Source organism: Anomalospiza imberbis, chromosome 1, assembly GCF_031753505.1.
Source record: "Anomalospiza imberbis isolate Cuckoo-Finch-1a 21T00152 chromosome 1, ASM3175350v1, whole genome shotgun sequence".
NCBI classification, from domain to species: Eukaryota; Metazoa; Chordata; class Aves; order Passeriformes; family Viduidae; genus Anomalospiza; species Anomalospiza imberbis.
The window spans coordinates 51721828-51736969 of NC_089681.1; the positions used below are offsets into that span (position 1 = coordinate 51721828).

The following is a 15142-nucleotide window of genomic DNA, read 5'->3' on the forward strand; positions in this document are numbered from 1 at the left end:
GTTAAGATACTGCTGCTTAATTTTAATATCAGGCTAATGAACCCTGTCTTGCTCATAGATCTTCCTGGTGCAGTAATGACGTAGGTAAAATGGCTTTGTTCTCTGCAGCCAAATGGCTGGGGAATAAGAACTGACTTGGTTTTCCAGTTCCATTTTGTGGTTTCTGGGTTGCTTGATTCCTTAATAGACATCTTGGAAATATTTAATTAAACACAGCTCAGAATTAGTCCTGTGCATTATGAAAATGTGGCATTATTGGGTGTGGATCTTCTAGAGCAAATCCCACAAGTTAGGAAAGCCTGACTTTATAATTAAGAGTCCAGGTGGTGGCCCAGTAGCAGAAGGGCCAGCTGTTATTCCTGGCTTTTGTGCTATGCCAGACACCTCTCTAGCTAGGAAAAGTAACAATTAGGGTAAAACAATGCAGGCCCAATCATGTTTTCTTGGTAACTAGATCTTAGTAATTGAAGTGCAGGTAGGGACATACCTCTCAAATTTGTTTCAGGATAATTTTTTAAATGTTAATGGAAGATAAAGTATCAAAATAAATATACTTGCTTCTGTCTCAGGTTAAAAAAAGGAATATAGTGAAAGATGCTTTCATACCTCTTTTTCCTACTATATTAAGTCATCTGAGAGAGAAGCTGTAGAGAATAGTTAAACGTTGGGGGAAGAGAGAGAAGGTGTAGCCAGCCATCAGGTATAATACAGTAGGCTTGATGTTCCCTCTCAGTGACTCACTATCTTTACTTGAGTACAAAGAGATTTAATGCATTTCTTTGTCTACCAGCGATGGGAATAATTCTGGTAGGTTAAGAGATGTGAAGTTGCTGAGCTTAGTATGAAAATGCCTCAGATGCACAGGTAAGAGAAATAGTGAAGTGATCCCTTGAGGCCAGCACTGCATTGTTGAAAGTAAAGATAATTTTCAATCCAGATTTTAATCTCAATACAAACTGACATGACTGTGGCTCACAGAAAGGTTTACTAAAGGCTGCTGTTTCTGGAGGACACTGTGCTTTGCAGATAAAGATGATGTGAATATATAATTTTAACCAATATCCTGTTTGTCCATCCTTTGCAGATCAGCAACCGTGTCCTGTATGTGTTTTTTACACATGTTCAAGAGTTCTTTGGAAATGTGACCCTCAAGCAGGTGACAAAACCTCTTCGCTGGTCAAATATGGCAACAATGCCAGCACTTCCAGAAACACAAGAGAGCATCAAAGAAGAAATCAGGCGACAGGTTGGCAATTACTTGAGTGTTTTTCTGTTTATCTTTGCCCTGGCTTTTATACATTCAGTAGAAAATTCTCCTAAATTTATAACATGCACTTTAAGTCAATCACAATTATCCTGTTGGTGAGACCACTGGGAAGAGCTTGATGATTTCCTTTCCTTTTTCATGTGTGGAAAGTTGTTACGGTCTTGTGATGCTCATAGCTGTGTCATCCGTGGAGTGCCTTGCTCTGTAGGTCAATACTTTTGTTGTGGGAGGAAGGTCAGGAGAGCCCATTAGGGAGGGGGTTTCTTTAGTACTGCTCTTCAGCTGGCTCTGGATCCGTGCTGGGTGCGTGTTAACACTTGCTCACGGACATGTCAAGGTTTGAAAACCAGAACTCCCAGCCCATTGCTACATAAGCAAGAAAGATCTTCCTTTTCAATCTACCCTGGTACAATATATTTAAAGACAATTTCTTTGGCAATCTTTCTAGGAGTTCCTTCTGAACTGTTTACACAGAGACTTGCAGGCAGGGATAAAAGACTTATCCAAAGAAGAGAGACTCTGGGAGGTGCAGAGAATCTTAACAGCTCTTAAGAGGAAACTAAGAGAAGCTAAGAGACAGGTGGGTAACTTTCCTGTTTATTGGCCAGACAGCTAAATCATGGATCCTAATCCATAACAGTGCACCCAGTTAGATCAAAACACCTTTCAATCTTTTTGCTGCAGATTTTCTCATTTTAACTTTACATGCCTGACGAGCAATTGTGTTTTCTGCTTAGCTGGCTCTCCCTAGGGACAGGGAGATCTTCACAGCTGTTCACACAAAAAAATATGTGTGTGTTGAAAACCTTAGTGTTTGCTAGGGCACATGCTTGTTACGTGCTTAAAAATAAAGTCCTAGAGTACCAAGAGGAATTACTGGAAGACTTGAGGTTAACAAATCTGAGAAGTGTTTTTTAATCTATTTTATGTCCCACAGATGGGACAGACCATGCTCAAAATTTGGAAAACGAGTATGATGGTGGTTCTAAATTTGGAAAATAATCCATTCAAAAAATATTTTTTAGAGTAAATGCAGTGACCAGGGAAACTGTCCTTTTAAATGTTGTTTCCTTTCTCTGGCAGGAGTGTGAAACAAAGATTGCACAAGAAATTGCTAGCCTTTCAAAGGAGGATGTCTCCAAAGAAGAAATGAATGAGAATGAAGAAGTTATAAATATTCTGCTTGCACAGGTAGCTGGCAGGCACTTACCTGTTTTCCTGGTAATGGTATTTTATATTTCAGATCTATTAAACACTCCTTTGTCCCTTCTGATGCAGAGGGGACATTGCAGGCTCAGAGGGGTCTCTATATCCATTAAAACCACAAGGCTTTGTTTTAATGGCCAATGAAGCAGGGAAGAAATGCTGACAGCGAGAGTGAGCCCAGAGCTGAGGAGACTCTTGTTAACAGCTGAATGGAAGCATTATGAAAGAAAAAAAGTGGCCTTTGTTGTTCATGTACATAGAAAGCACCACTTCTCAATGTAGCCAGGTTCAGTACTGTTAACTGCTTTCCTGCTGATCAAAGGAAATAAGGCAACTATTTTGGCTTTTTTGCCTTCTGTTGCTTCCCTCAGTAGCTTCGAAAAGGAATATAAGGAGGAAAGTACAGAGGGGAGAAGATCAGACATGTAATTCAGTTTTTCTAGTTATTTTACTGGTTGGCCAGATCTTTCCCCTGTGATTTAAGGAAAGGCAGCCAAACATGCCAGGATTTGGTGTGTCATCTCCACAGCTATTCAGTATGGTGATTATCTTGAGGATTTAGAACAGACATTGTTGAGTTTGAACTTTTTCTTTGCTTTGAGGTCTTGATGGATCAAAGTTCAAAGCAGACATGCTAACCACTGCCACTGAAAGTATTTCAGAGAACAGCATCATCATATACTTATTGTATGTTCCTGTAGGAAATAAAGTCGAGGCTTTAAGTGAACTAACTGATCATTGCAGGAGAACGAGATTTTAACAGAACAAGAAGAGCTGCTGGCCATGGAGCAATTTCTGCGGAGACAGATTGCCTCCGAGAAGGAAGAAATAGATCGGCTCCGAGCAGAAATAGCTGAAATACAAAGGTAAAGGGGACAGCTCACAGCAGAGCCCAGCCAGGACAGCATGCTGGGATTAAAAGTACATAAATGCTTTGCTGAAAGAATGCTCTAAACCACACTTAAAAGCTCACCAAGTGAACATCACAGTTGAAAGCCACTTGTTTTTATTGAAGTCTTGACAAATTTGAATCTTGCAGGATATTTTCTGTTGTTTTAACAATGGAATTATGATCTAAAGGAAACTTGACCCTGTGCACTAAAGAAGTCCCCCTATGAAATCACTGCTTTATTAAATTAAGCTTTGAAAGGGAAGTCTAAATTTGCTCTTTCACCACTGGCAGATGACTGGGGGGATGAAAGTTAAGTATCTTATGTTGCCACAGTTCTGGCAGATTTGAGGAAATGTTTAAAGTGGAATTTGCCCTTGGTCTTTCAGTCGCCAGCAGCATGGCCGCAGTGAAACCGAGGAATACTCTTCCGAGAGTGAAAGTGAGAGTGAAGATGAGGAGGAGCTGCAGGTCATCCTGGAAGATCTGCAGAGACAGAATGAGGAACTGGAGGTAGCATTTGGTTCTTAGCATTCACTAGTTCTCTCCTGTGGTGGTGATGTGATTGCACAGGTGCAAACTGGTTGTGTGCATCAGTTTTGCCCAGGCTTGTGACCCACACACAGCTTTTAAATCACTGCTGTATGTGAGTCCCTGTTGCTGCCTGGGCCAGCAGTGCTAAACACCCTTGAGCTACAGCACTGCTGTGTCAGAGAAACATGCTGCCATTCCCTGACCTTTGTTTCCCTTCCTTAAAAGATCAAGAACAATCACCTGAACCAAGCGATTCATGAGGAGCGTGAGGCCATCATCGAGCTGCGGGTGCAGCTCCGCCTGCTGCAGCGCGCAAAATCCGAGCAGCAGGGGCAGGAGGAAGAGGAGCCGGAAAAGCGCGGGGGCGTTTCTCAGCAGCAGAGAGACACTGTCCTGGAGACAAAAGCAGCCAAAGAGCAGCCAAAAGCAAGCAAGGAGCAGCAAGTCAAGCCATCGCCAAGTAAAGACAGGAAAGAAACTCCGATTTGATCCGGCTCCTTGGCTATGCATAAAATCAACTGAACTGTGCAAATTACTGTAATTTGAGTCAAACTGCACAAATTATTGGTGGCTGTGTACATTCTGTAAAGAAACTTTTCTTTTAAGCCCTGGAGACTTTTGTCTCTACTACTTGTGGCTTCTACTCATCAAACTCAGGTGAGTTTGGAGAGGCCAGAAGAGTTTCCAGTTAGTATCAGATTATTTCAAGACTGGTTTCCTTCAGGTGATTCAAAATAATTCAGTAACAGTTTTATTTCAAACCAAAATCATTATTTACATTCACTGGAGCAGAATTGGAAGATCTCTTTTTCAGTAAACAAACAAAACCCACCCACACACTTAGTAATGATTTGCCTTGTGGATCTGTTCATCCTCATTCACCATTATTTCTGCTTATTAACCTAGTCACTTCTTGCTTGTGCCTTTGATACCTTTCTGATGCAGATTATATACAAGGGAGCTTTAAATTTATTCTGGGTTGGCTGAAACAGTGGGAGACTGTGGGGTATCGTGTTTACCTAACATGCCCTTAAGCTTCATTTCTGTTCTGAGATGTACTGAGTAAGTGTAAAAACTTGAGAGATGTTATTTATGTCCCGTATGATGGAAATGTCCATGTCCTTTAGCGGTGTAGGTAACTCACTGACTCATCGTTAACCACCCTCATCACACCTGTCTGAGACAGGCCCTGTTCACACTGCTGCCATGTAGCCGAGCGCTTTGTCTTCATCCATTTTAAATGTTTCCATCTCTTGGAAAAAGCCACTGCTTGTAGGCAGGGATGGGGAGTGGTTATGTCTTTAGGACGTATCTGCCTGACCAAGCAATACAGCATTTCCCCTGCACAAATGCCAGTCACTTGTGATTCCAAATGAGCCCGAAGAGCGACGCCAACGGGAGGCACCGGGGGTTCAGCAATAGCCTCTTTTTGTTGGTGTTTAACAAACCAACCAGCGCTACCTGGGACTTGGTTTTGGTTTGGCTGTTTTTAATGCTTCTACCCTTCAAAATCCTCCATTCACGCTGGCATTTAAGGGCCCTTTAATGTTTCAGATACGCATATTGGACTCAGCCCTCAATCCATATATAGACAGAAACTCCACAGAGTGCATATAGGCTATCTTATTTTTTAATCTGGATATTTATTTTCAGCACCTGTTGGATGTGGTTGTATTCTTTATCTATTGCACTGTTGTGAATCATTGGCCATGATTTGATTTTTGTACAAATAATGCTTTGATATGTTATAGAAAAAAACAGCATAGTATTTTTTTAAAATTTGGAAAAAAGTTTATAAACACAGAAAATGTGATCAGATTACAAATGTAAACTAAAGCATTCTCCCTTGCCTTCGTTACATACATTTTATATTTGCTGGCAATATTTAAACTTTTTGTTTGTTTGTTTAATTCACACTAATTCCTATTGAATTGTCATGGATTTTTCTAATGTTCTTCAGACAAATCTCTTAATATTGGTTAACTTTTATTTTGTTAGGATTGTATTTATCAAGCAAATAAATTCAACAGCCATTTGAAAGTAGTTTCTCTTCATCTACTTCATAATGCAGATCATAGTTACTCTTCTTGGGTGGGTGCCTGCAGCTGAGAAGTTTCTATAAAAAATTACTCAAAGTAAGGTCTGAAACAGAGCGGGAGCTGCTGCCCCTGCAGCAGCACAGCTCCTGTAAGCAGAAACTTGGTGTCAAACCACCTGGGAGATGTTTGAATTGTTCTGTGCCTCAGCACAGGTGAGGCTGGGGCTGGGCACCTGCTGCTCCTCTGCAGAGGGGCCTGACTACCCCAAGCACGGAAGCCCAATGCCTGCAGTGAAAAAGCCACAGAGCAGCAGCCATTTGAAAGCTGCATGTGGCAGTTGTGAATCATTAGCCAAAAAAAAGCCAAAGCTAATTCAAATAAAGTGAAAAGGAACTACAGCACAATAATCAAGAGTGTGCTGTTCAGATCACATTATATATTTCTCAATCCCAAGGGCCAGAGAAAAAGACCTGAGCAGCCTGGCCACCTGCATGAAGCACATACATGTCCTAAAGGACCAGGTTATCTAAATCAAAGTACCATTCGCGCTGACTTAAAATAAGCCTCTTTGCAACACCTTAGAGCCTGTGTGTGCCAAGTGCAGCAGCAGAATCTCTGTCAAACCCTTTGGACAAAACACCAGACTGATTTACATTTACTGAAAAGAGGGAGGAGCAGGCTCACAACGTTAATTCCACTGTTCTGGACTTAACGTTTGTGAGAGTGATTGGCCCGTTGGATTCCTTCTTGAAAATCTGAGCACTTCCACTAGAGGTGGCACGGGTGATGGGACAGGTGACAAGGACACACCGTGCTTGTTTTGACGGCCCTTTCCAACACAGGCCCTGACATCAGTCGGTCAGAAGCGCAAGGGATCAGGAAGCACCGTATGAATAAATCATTGGGATTCCTGTGCCATTGTGAGCCAGGACACAAAGGCAGGGGTTTGCCCACAGGTTACTGAAATCATGACAGCTTTTATACCCATTGAAATACTGCAGCTGTGCTTGGAACAGCCTCAGACATCTGGCACAAGCAGGATCTTTTCCCTCCCTTTTTACATGAAAAACAGCAGCCTGAACTGGTATTGTCTGAATAGCCGAAAAGAACTGGGGTTGTTTTATTTACTGAAAGGTAACAAAAAATAAAACGTTAGATGGGCCTCCAGAAATTTACTGTCCTTTACCATGGACATAAAGGACTTCTGTACAGAAGGTTTCCACCTCTGTTCACCGTTCCTACAGTAGCACTGGGGGGGATTTTTATTTCTCTGTCCCCTCAGATTAATGAGTTAGGTAGTAATTTTTAAAATCTATGTACTGAAGCCAAGAATCTGATATCTGACCATGTAAAGCTAATTTCTTGCAATCAAAAAAATAGTTAACAAAGCCTCAACCTGAACCTCTGCCAAAAAGGTCTAACCAAGCTTCATCTGTCAAGGTTTTAATTTCTCAGCAAGCAGCTCTTACTCCCAATGCTTCATCTGCACAGGGAAAACTGCCTCATCCAGACCAAACACGGCTTATATCCAATAGCACAAGTTCTCCACTGTGTTCTTTAAAACACACTCCAACAGCAGAAGCCACAGCACCTTGCCCCGTGCCAGAGCATGGCTGTCTGTCCTTCCTGTCCTTCGGACCAAGCCCTTGGCCTCTCCCAGAGGTGGAGACCCACAGAACCTGTCAGGACAGGCCCCTCCTGGGGCACTCTGCCTCAGCCTTGGCACCGTCACTGCTGACACAAAGGACTTGCTGCCATGCTTCCTCGAGTTTCTTGCATTGCTGCCTTAACAGCGTGAGGTAGAAGGTCTGCCAGAGGATTACACTGCACAAACATGATTTTAAACCAAGCAACCCCAATCCCACACCCTGGAAAAATTCCCCATCCAAACCGCAAGAGTTCTCAGGCCAACGCTGCAAACTGGGCTGCTCAGCATGGACCTTCCCCTTCCCAAATCCCTCTTCTCTCTGAACTCCCTAGTCCAGGAGAGGAACCACAGCTGGGCCTTGGAGGGAGAAGGGAGCCTTGAGCACAGCCATGTTCATCTACAGATGAACAGAACTCAGCAGATCACCATGGAAGTCTGCAATCTAGCAGTTTGATTTGAGAGATGGCAATACTGCATTCCAGATTTCTGCACCACTTGCTGACACACAGATGTGCCTGGGAGTCCCGATGAGCTCCTGCTGCTGCACACTCCCACACTGAGAGTCACTGCCTGGTGTTATCCCAGTGCAGGGCCTTGAGGAAGGTGGGGGTAGGACATTTCTGCTGACAGCACTGCCTATAGGAAACAGTGTTAGGCACAAAGATCCAAGAGGTGACTGGAAAAAAACTAAAAAAAAACCCAAAACCCTCAGCCAAGAGACCAGAAGAAGAAACCATGAGATCAATGACCAGTACAAGAGAAATGGCCTGGCACCCATTTGTGCCTTTGTTGATACCTTACTCAAATTGAGTTTATTTGGGTTTTTCTTACACAACAAACCCAGACTGAAAAATAAATGAGATTCCTTTTGATGTTCAAACAGTGCATCTCTCTTCCTCTCAGCCTTGCTAAAAAACATGCAGAAAAGTGTGCTCAGTACCTTCACTCGTCACAGTCATGATCCCAAAGCACGTGCAGGTACTCCCTTTAAAGCATTTCCCACACAGAGCCATTACTACATGTCTGCAGAAATGGGTCACGGAATTTCAAGCAGACAATGATCAGAGAGCTGTAAGATGTTTAAACATTTGGTTATTTATCTCTGCTAAGTGACAGGGTATTTTAATCAGCTAGATGTAGTCCAACCTCAACAGCAACTGAACCTTAAAATAATCCCATTAATTTGGGCTCTTTATTTTTCTGATCTAAAGAGAATCTTAATTAAAACTAACAGGCAGAATCTGAAGGCACTCGGGTGGAGGGAGATCATCATGCAAAATGAGGTTTTCTGTCATACTTTCATATTTTAAGGCAGTCTCTCAGTAAGTCCTAATGCTTCACATAAAGAAATGATTAATCACTTGAAATATCCTTTCCATGCTGGCACAGACAGGGAGACATGGCTTTCCCATTAGTATCAGGGAGGACAGAGTAAGTGGAATACAGAACCACCTTTTTCCCACCTGCCTGACTCAGACTCCTCATCCTTCACAACAGATGGCTGAAACCAGGTCAGAAAACGTGAGCTGCTCACCAGCTTCCCCAGCAAAAGACAAGGGACTAACAGGAGCCTTTGCCAGCAGGAGAGAACTCAATCAGAGAGTGCCTGAACCATGGGACAGACTTTGCCCTCCTGCCCCTCTACTACCAATTCCAATCAGCCATCTCTGCAGCCCGACCTCTGCCAGTACAGGGACAAGGGGCTGAGCACTAACAAGGCTGTAACAAGTTACCCTGCTGTTGTGTTGTCCTAACGAACCCACGGGGCCAGGAACTTGTGCAACAGCTGTCTGGGACATTCAGAGCAGGAAAAAAAATTTCCAAGCCTTATCCATGCCTCTACAGAGTTCCAGACATTTGCCAGTTTTATTGGCATGAAATCTGCAGGCAAGTGTGGCGAGGAAATGGCCATACCAAATCCTGATGGGTCCTTGGGGGAGAAACAACTGAAGAGAGAGAACCTGCTGTGGAAAACAGCAAGCAGGAGTAAGGCAGCACCGCAACCAAGACATGGGAATAAAAGGAGCTTCCTGTGAAGAACTCTCATGAAGAAGATGCAAGATGAGTGAGCCAAAATATTAAATGGCAAACAATGAAAATTGCCTGTGAAGAAACAATCTGGTACTCGACCAAGCAGGTGAAGGTTGAGTGATGATACAGCTTTTGAAAACCATGAACCAACAGATGACAACTCAGGAGCCACCTCCCTTTCTGCTCAGGAAATCCTGACCAAAAGAGAAATTACCTGAGGTACAGAGCTCAAATCATTCCTCAGGAAAGGCACCCAGGAGGTAATTCAGCAGGATCTCTGGCAGCATCCCCAGACACTGCCCCACACAAGAAACAGCGCCCTTTAGCAGTTCTCAGAACAAGGCTGCACATTTCCCCAAACCCCATATCCTTAGGGAAACAATAAAGATTGAATTATTGGCACTGCTAACACTGCTGGCATGAGAAAATCCCTTATCAGAGTTCAGCAACAGAGTCCACATCCCTCAGGCTGTAGATCAAATGCTCTTAGGAAATGCTGAGAATAAAACAAGTCTTTCCGTCCCCTCTGCTTCTTGGGAGTCATCAAACAGAGCAGAAAAGAAAGAGATGGATCCATGACATGCTGGGTGGAGGAGAAAGGACAAAGCCATTTCTCGTCTTCACTGAAAATGATCTTCAGTTGTTACATGAAAGGGGGATTCAGGTACTCTGAAAATGAAAACACTCAAGTCTTCCTTAGGAAGAGCTTCAAACTCTCCCTCAGATTCCTAGGCCTGCACCACTACTGCATAAATAAAGCATCCAGAAGTTCCGTCTCATTTTTCAACACAGAGGTGTTTTACCTTTAAGTAACTAGAAAATACCTAAAGAGATTAGATAAAATCCTTCATTTTACTGGACTAGTGGAAGAGTACATGAGGACAGTGATGGAATTAGGTTGGGCCATGTTAATTTCAGACTCCAAACACAGGGATTTAAACCCCAATACTCCTCCAGCAAATACTGTGCTCCATTCACAGTCAAGATGATGACCTGGACTATCCTCTGGTCTCAACAGGTCCTGTTCACCCCAGGAACTGCACACATGATTCAACTACAATTTAATTGCCATTACACTCAGGCAAAAAAATCCCTCAGATGATGGGATTCATGTTCTGTGAACAGAATTCAGAAATCGACTGGACTTCAGTGCATATTGCTACAATGGGAACCATCTGGTCTGGGAGAAGATGAGTCACTTTCAGGGGCTCTCCTTAGGGCAGCAGGGAGAGCTGCACTGCTCCCCGCTTCCACACAGCCTGATGCTATCCACAGCGGTCACTGTCTAGTCCTCCAGGGATTTTGCCAATTTTGAAAAGAAAAAGGGACATGCATAGAAAAAATGTATATTTATATATAAAAAAATCCACACCAAAAAAGCAGATGAAAACCACACACCTACAAAAAGTAATAAATAAAGAAATCCCACAAAAATCCTCAAGCCTAAAAGAAAAAAAACTCTGCAATTTAGAGAATTAAACCTACCCCAAAAAACCCTAAACCCACCAACATTTCAAGGCAGACAGAGATGACTCTGCATCTTAACCACCTCCATGGCTGTGCTAAGGAGTACAAAAGCAGCCTCTGGGGAGTAAACAGCAACTTTCTGTTTACAAGAGAAGAAACTGCAGAATAATCTGTTTTCAAAAAAAACAGGAGGTGAAAAAAGATATCCCCCCTAAGGCTCAACTGCCAGGGCATCAGGTACCGGACCGATAAGTGAAAATGTTCTGCTAAAATACATCAAAGATAAGCTGCCACAGTCATTTCTACTTCCTGGGGGAAAAGAAAAAAGCTTCACACACTTTGGGTTCCGAAGGCTGGAAGAAAGGTAATTTAAGGAAGTTGTCCCTGGAAGACACAGAAGGAGATACTGGATCAGTAATTTTAAATGAGAGGAAAGGAAAGCAGTCAATGGACTGCAGGCAGGTTAAGGGCAGTTTGGACTCACAGTTTTCTGTAAATCTTACTGAGGTGGATGTTCAGACTTAGTTCCAGCCAAGACGCAATTTCAAGGTGGAGGAAACAGGTTCCCAAGCAAAAGGAACACTTGGAGGAATCCAGCAAAACCTCAACAATATGGTCAAAGTACATCTGTGCTGTAGCATATTCCATCTCAAAATGCAGAATTCTTCATGATCATTAAGCAAACCCCTTGCCCCTGAAATAGCCAGCAAAGTGTAGAAAACGGAAAGAAAAAGTCCACTTAAATTTCAAACTTGTTTTTTTAATGTCTTAAAAAGGTCACAAGATTTCTTTCCATCTTATTAATAAATTTTATTTGGACAAGTAGAGAACAACTTGTATCACAACAGCTTTTAAACAACATGATTAGACTGCAGCACTCCAAGGAGGCTCACAGATATGTACAGTATATGAAGAAAGAAGTTGCACCTTCAGAGCTGATCATGATAAAGTTAAAAATACCTGACTTAAAGTACATGTGCTAATAAATTTCCTTTAGGTCATGACCAGCATGAAAATAATTAGGACACAGGTACTCAGCAAAGTTTTCTGCTAATGGATACAGCAATATGCTGCATTTAAGGATTAAAATCAGATTCTAGTTTAGTGTTAGCACTGAGCCCTTAAGAGAAATCCAAATTTCTACTTTTGCCATTTACAAACATCAAAGCTATTCCCACTTAAGGGTGTGCCCAGCTGCACACAAATCAAGTCCTTGACTGATAAAAACTTTAGCTCTAATACTGGAGGTCTCAGTCCCTGTACAAACTCGCCTCTCTGGCCATCCCACCCATCAGCTGCTACAGAAAATACTTGCTAAGTTAACTCCTCAGGAGAAACAATGCAGGTCTCTGGAAATCATCACATCCTTTCTACAATGAAAATGATCTGCCAATTCAAGTTTCATTTGTTCAGGAAGACAGAAGATTTAAGGCTTCGGTGGCAAAAATAATCCTCTGAGCAGTGTTTTTCTAAAGTCAGGCTGACACAGGTATGTTTACTTTGCCTTGACTTAAAATCCCTGGTTATCAGGTTTAGATCACATCCACCTCTTAAATCTGGCAAGAAATCCCTCCTTCCAAAGAGGTTGCTCTATATCAACCATTTTAGAAGCATTTGAGGATAGTTGGTTTAATTTTTTTTTTTTTAATTATAGCAACATTCAGAACTTAGTAAGTTGATGAAGCAGTGCTCATGGCATCATCCGCAATTTTGGTACTGGCAGGGTGGATGCTTGCAAAATACTTGACGTCGCTGTCACCATCCATTTGAAGAGCCATAATTGTTTGTTCCACAGCTTCTTGGTGAGAGTTGGCAGAATTCAGGAAATACTCTGTAAGAGAAAATGCAGAAAACTTATGGGAGGAAAGAACAGCAGATACCTCAATGCCAACCTCAGTGTACCCCATGAGATACAAAATTGCACTCTTACAGTCCAACTGGAATATCTGAGCAGGTGCTCAAGACACTTCCAAATATATCAATGAATTCACCTTAAAAAAAAAATCATTCCATGTTTCAGAGTGCAGTTGTTCTAATGATGCTGTTCAAGTACAGGATTTCTTCAGTATAAAAGGGTGATAAACTCCATGGCCAAAGAGGAAGGAAAAGCCTGGAAACAGCTCCAGATGAGAGTGCTTGTATTTGTGACAGAGGAAAGATACCATCAACCCATGGCCATGCCACTCCATTTCCCTGCCAGCCTTGCCAAGTAATTACCAAATGGTAGACCTAAGATAACATGAAATAAGAGTGGAAGAAGTTCCAACATTCGACACTTTAGATGAAGTGCAGAACACAAGGTGCATAAAAGCAGTGTGACTACAAATGGCTCACAGGAAGATTAGTTGAGATCTGAGGTTTAAAAACTCCTGAACTGATTTTTTAAATCTGCCTTTCCCAACCTATCCACCCTCCCTAATCATACACACAACACCTCTGAGGCAGAGACTACCTGTGCCGTAAGTTTACGTAGTAGCAATGCAGAATGGAGGTGCACTATCCACGTGGGGGACTCAAAAGCACCAATGCCACATGAGAGCAGGAAGAACAGTGACATCCTTGGCACAGTTAACAGAAGATAAATCTGCCCATCAGCTGATCCATCTCAACTGTCTCCATATGCTTCCTCAGTCAGCATGCACAAGGCAGCTTCCAACAGCCCAGTGCTCAGCAGTCCTCAAGCCCGTGTACAGTGTTGAGAGTGGAAGTGACCAGAAATGGATGAAGTATTCCAAGTGTGGACACTCTTCTGTCTTACAGAATAGCCTAATACTTCTAATGCTGCTCTCCTTGACGGTGCTTTGGACTCTAAGCACTGCTGACTCTGCTGGCCCCTGCAATGCACCGGGGATGCTTTCCTAAGCACACTCTGCAATTTGAGAGTTGCATGTCTTATTTCCCTGCAGAGAATCCAGAGAAGCTTTCTTCCCACTGCTACCATAAAATATAAAGCCCAAACAACAGCCATCTCTTCTCCTCCAGTGAGAAAACAAATGGTTGTTTATATTTGTGTGTATTTTTCTTTCTTACTCTTATTACACAGAACATCAACTTTTTTTTTTTAACTAAATAAAGGGCACTGTTCAACAACTTCACAGATGCTAGTTGCACACTTGTGCTTTCTGATGACATCTCTACCAAGTAGCTCATTCATGGAAAATGACACCAAAGGAACAGGCTGGCATATGAGCAAGAACTCATTTCCTCAGCATTACATAACAGCAGGTTGGATACCACAACAGGGTCACAGCTTCATGTCAGCCAAGGTAACATCTCACACCAAAGAGACGGTAAAAGCAACAGCAGGCAACATCTGATGTTGCTTCTTCTTTCCCAGCTGAATTAGGAAAACTGAGGGATAAAAAACCCCTATGCAGTCAGCCCATTGCAGCTCCTTCTGCCACTAACCTTTCTCTAAAAGAGTTTGCTTCAATGTTTTTGCAAGCAGGACTCGAACATTTGGAACCTTGTCAGATGCCAAGTGTAGTAAGTGTGGCAACAGATGCACAGCAAACTGGTCCATGGGCAGACAGTCATCTTCACTGATAGTCTGGCAGGAACACAGAGGCAATTTCATTAAATTTCAGCACAGGGAAGATGAAATCTCAACACATAATCAGAAACCTGAAACTCCCTTTTTTCCCTTTTATTTTTTTAATCACTGTACCACTTGAAAACAGGAGAGAAACGCAGAAGACCTTTACAATCCTTGTCACAGTTAATTTAGTCTGTGTTTAAACTAGATACTATATTGAGACAAAAATGGTTATAACAATAAACACCTCTTATACCAAAACATTTCTCTAAATAAGCTCAAAGCTCACATTTCTCCAAACACTTCAAAGAACTGTCCACCTGGGCAGCAGCCACAGCGGCTCCCAGTCTGCACTTCTGCTACAGCCTCCAAATTTGACCATTTCTTTGGGATCCCAGCTAGTTTCAACTCCTGTTTGCTCTGCTGAGAATGCATTGGTTTTGACCAAGCTGCACAAGCTGGTTGAAGAGGTATAGGCAGCACCTACTCATTGACTTCTAAAGATTTATTATACGAATCTCACTTC

At 42.5% G+C, this 15142-nt stretch overlaps 2 protein-coding genes across 15 annotated transcripts in view; one reads left to right on the forward strand and one right to left on the reverse strand.

The window, feature by feature from the left end:
• Positions 1-5936, forward strand: part of RALBP1 (ralA binding protein 1) — a 32899-nt gene extending 26963 nt beyond the window's left edge. For both annotated transcript variants that reach the window (XM_068192098.1, XM_068192105.1), the window contains exons 5-10: positions 1085-1246; positions 1716-1847; positions 2351-2458; positions 3218-3339; positions 3752-3875; positions 4122-5936. In XM_068192098.1, coding sequence (XP_068048199.1) covers positions 1085-1246; positions 1716-1847; positions 2351-2458; positions 3218-3339; positions 3752-3875; positions 4122-4385 — 912 coding nt within the window. In that variant the 3' untranslated portion in view covers positions 4386-5936. The remainder of the gene's footprint in view (positions 1-1084; positions 1247-1715; positions 1848-2350; positions 2459-3217; positions 3340-3751; positions 3876-4121) is intronic.
• A 5884-nt stretch (positions 5937-11820) lies between these two features.
• The window catches only part of PPP4R1 (protein phosphatase 4 regulatory subunit 1), a 283628-nt gene continuing 280306 nt past the window's right edge, over positions 11821-15142 (reverse strand). For all 13 annotated transcript variants that reach the window (XM_068192324.1, XM_068192314.1, XM_068192305.1 and 10 more), the window contains 2 exons: positions 14490-14631; positions 11821-12912 (listed from right to left, as the gene is read on the reverse strand). In XM_068192324.1, the coding sequence (XP_068048425.1) occupies positions 12749-12912; positions 14490-14631 (306 nt within the window). In that variant the 3' untranslated portion in view covers positions 11821-12748. The remainder of the gene's footprint in view (positions 12913-14489; positions 14632-15142) is intronic.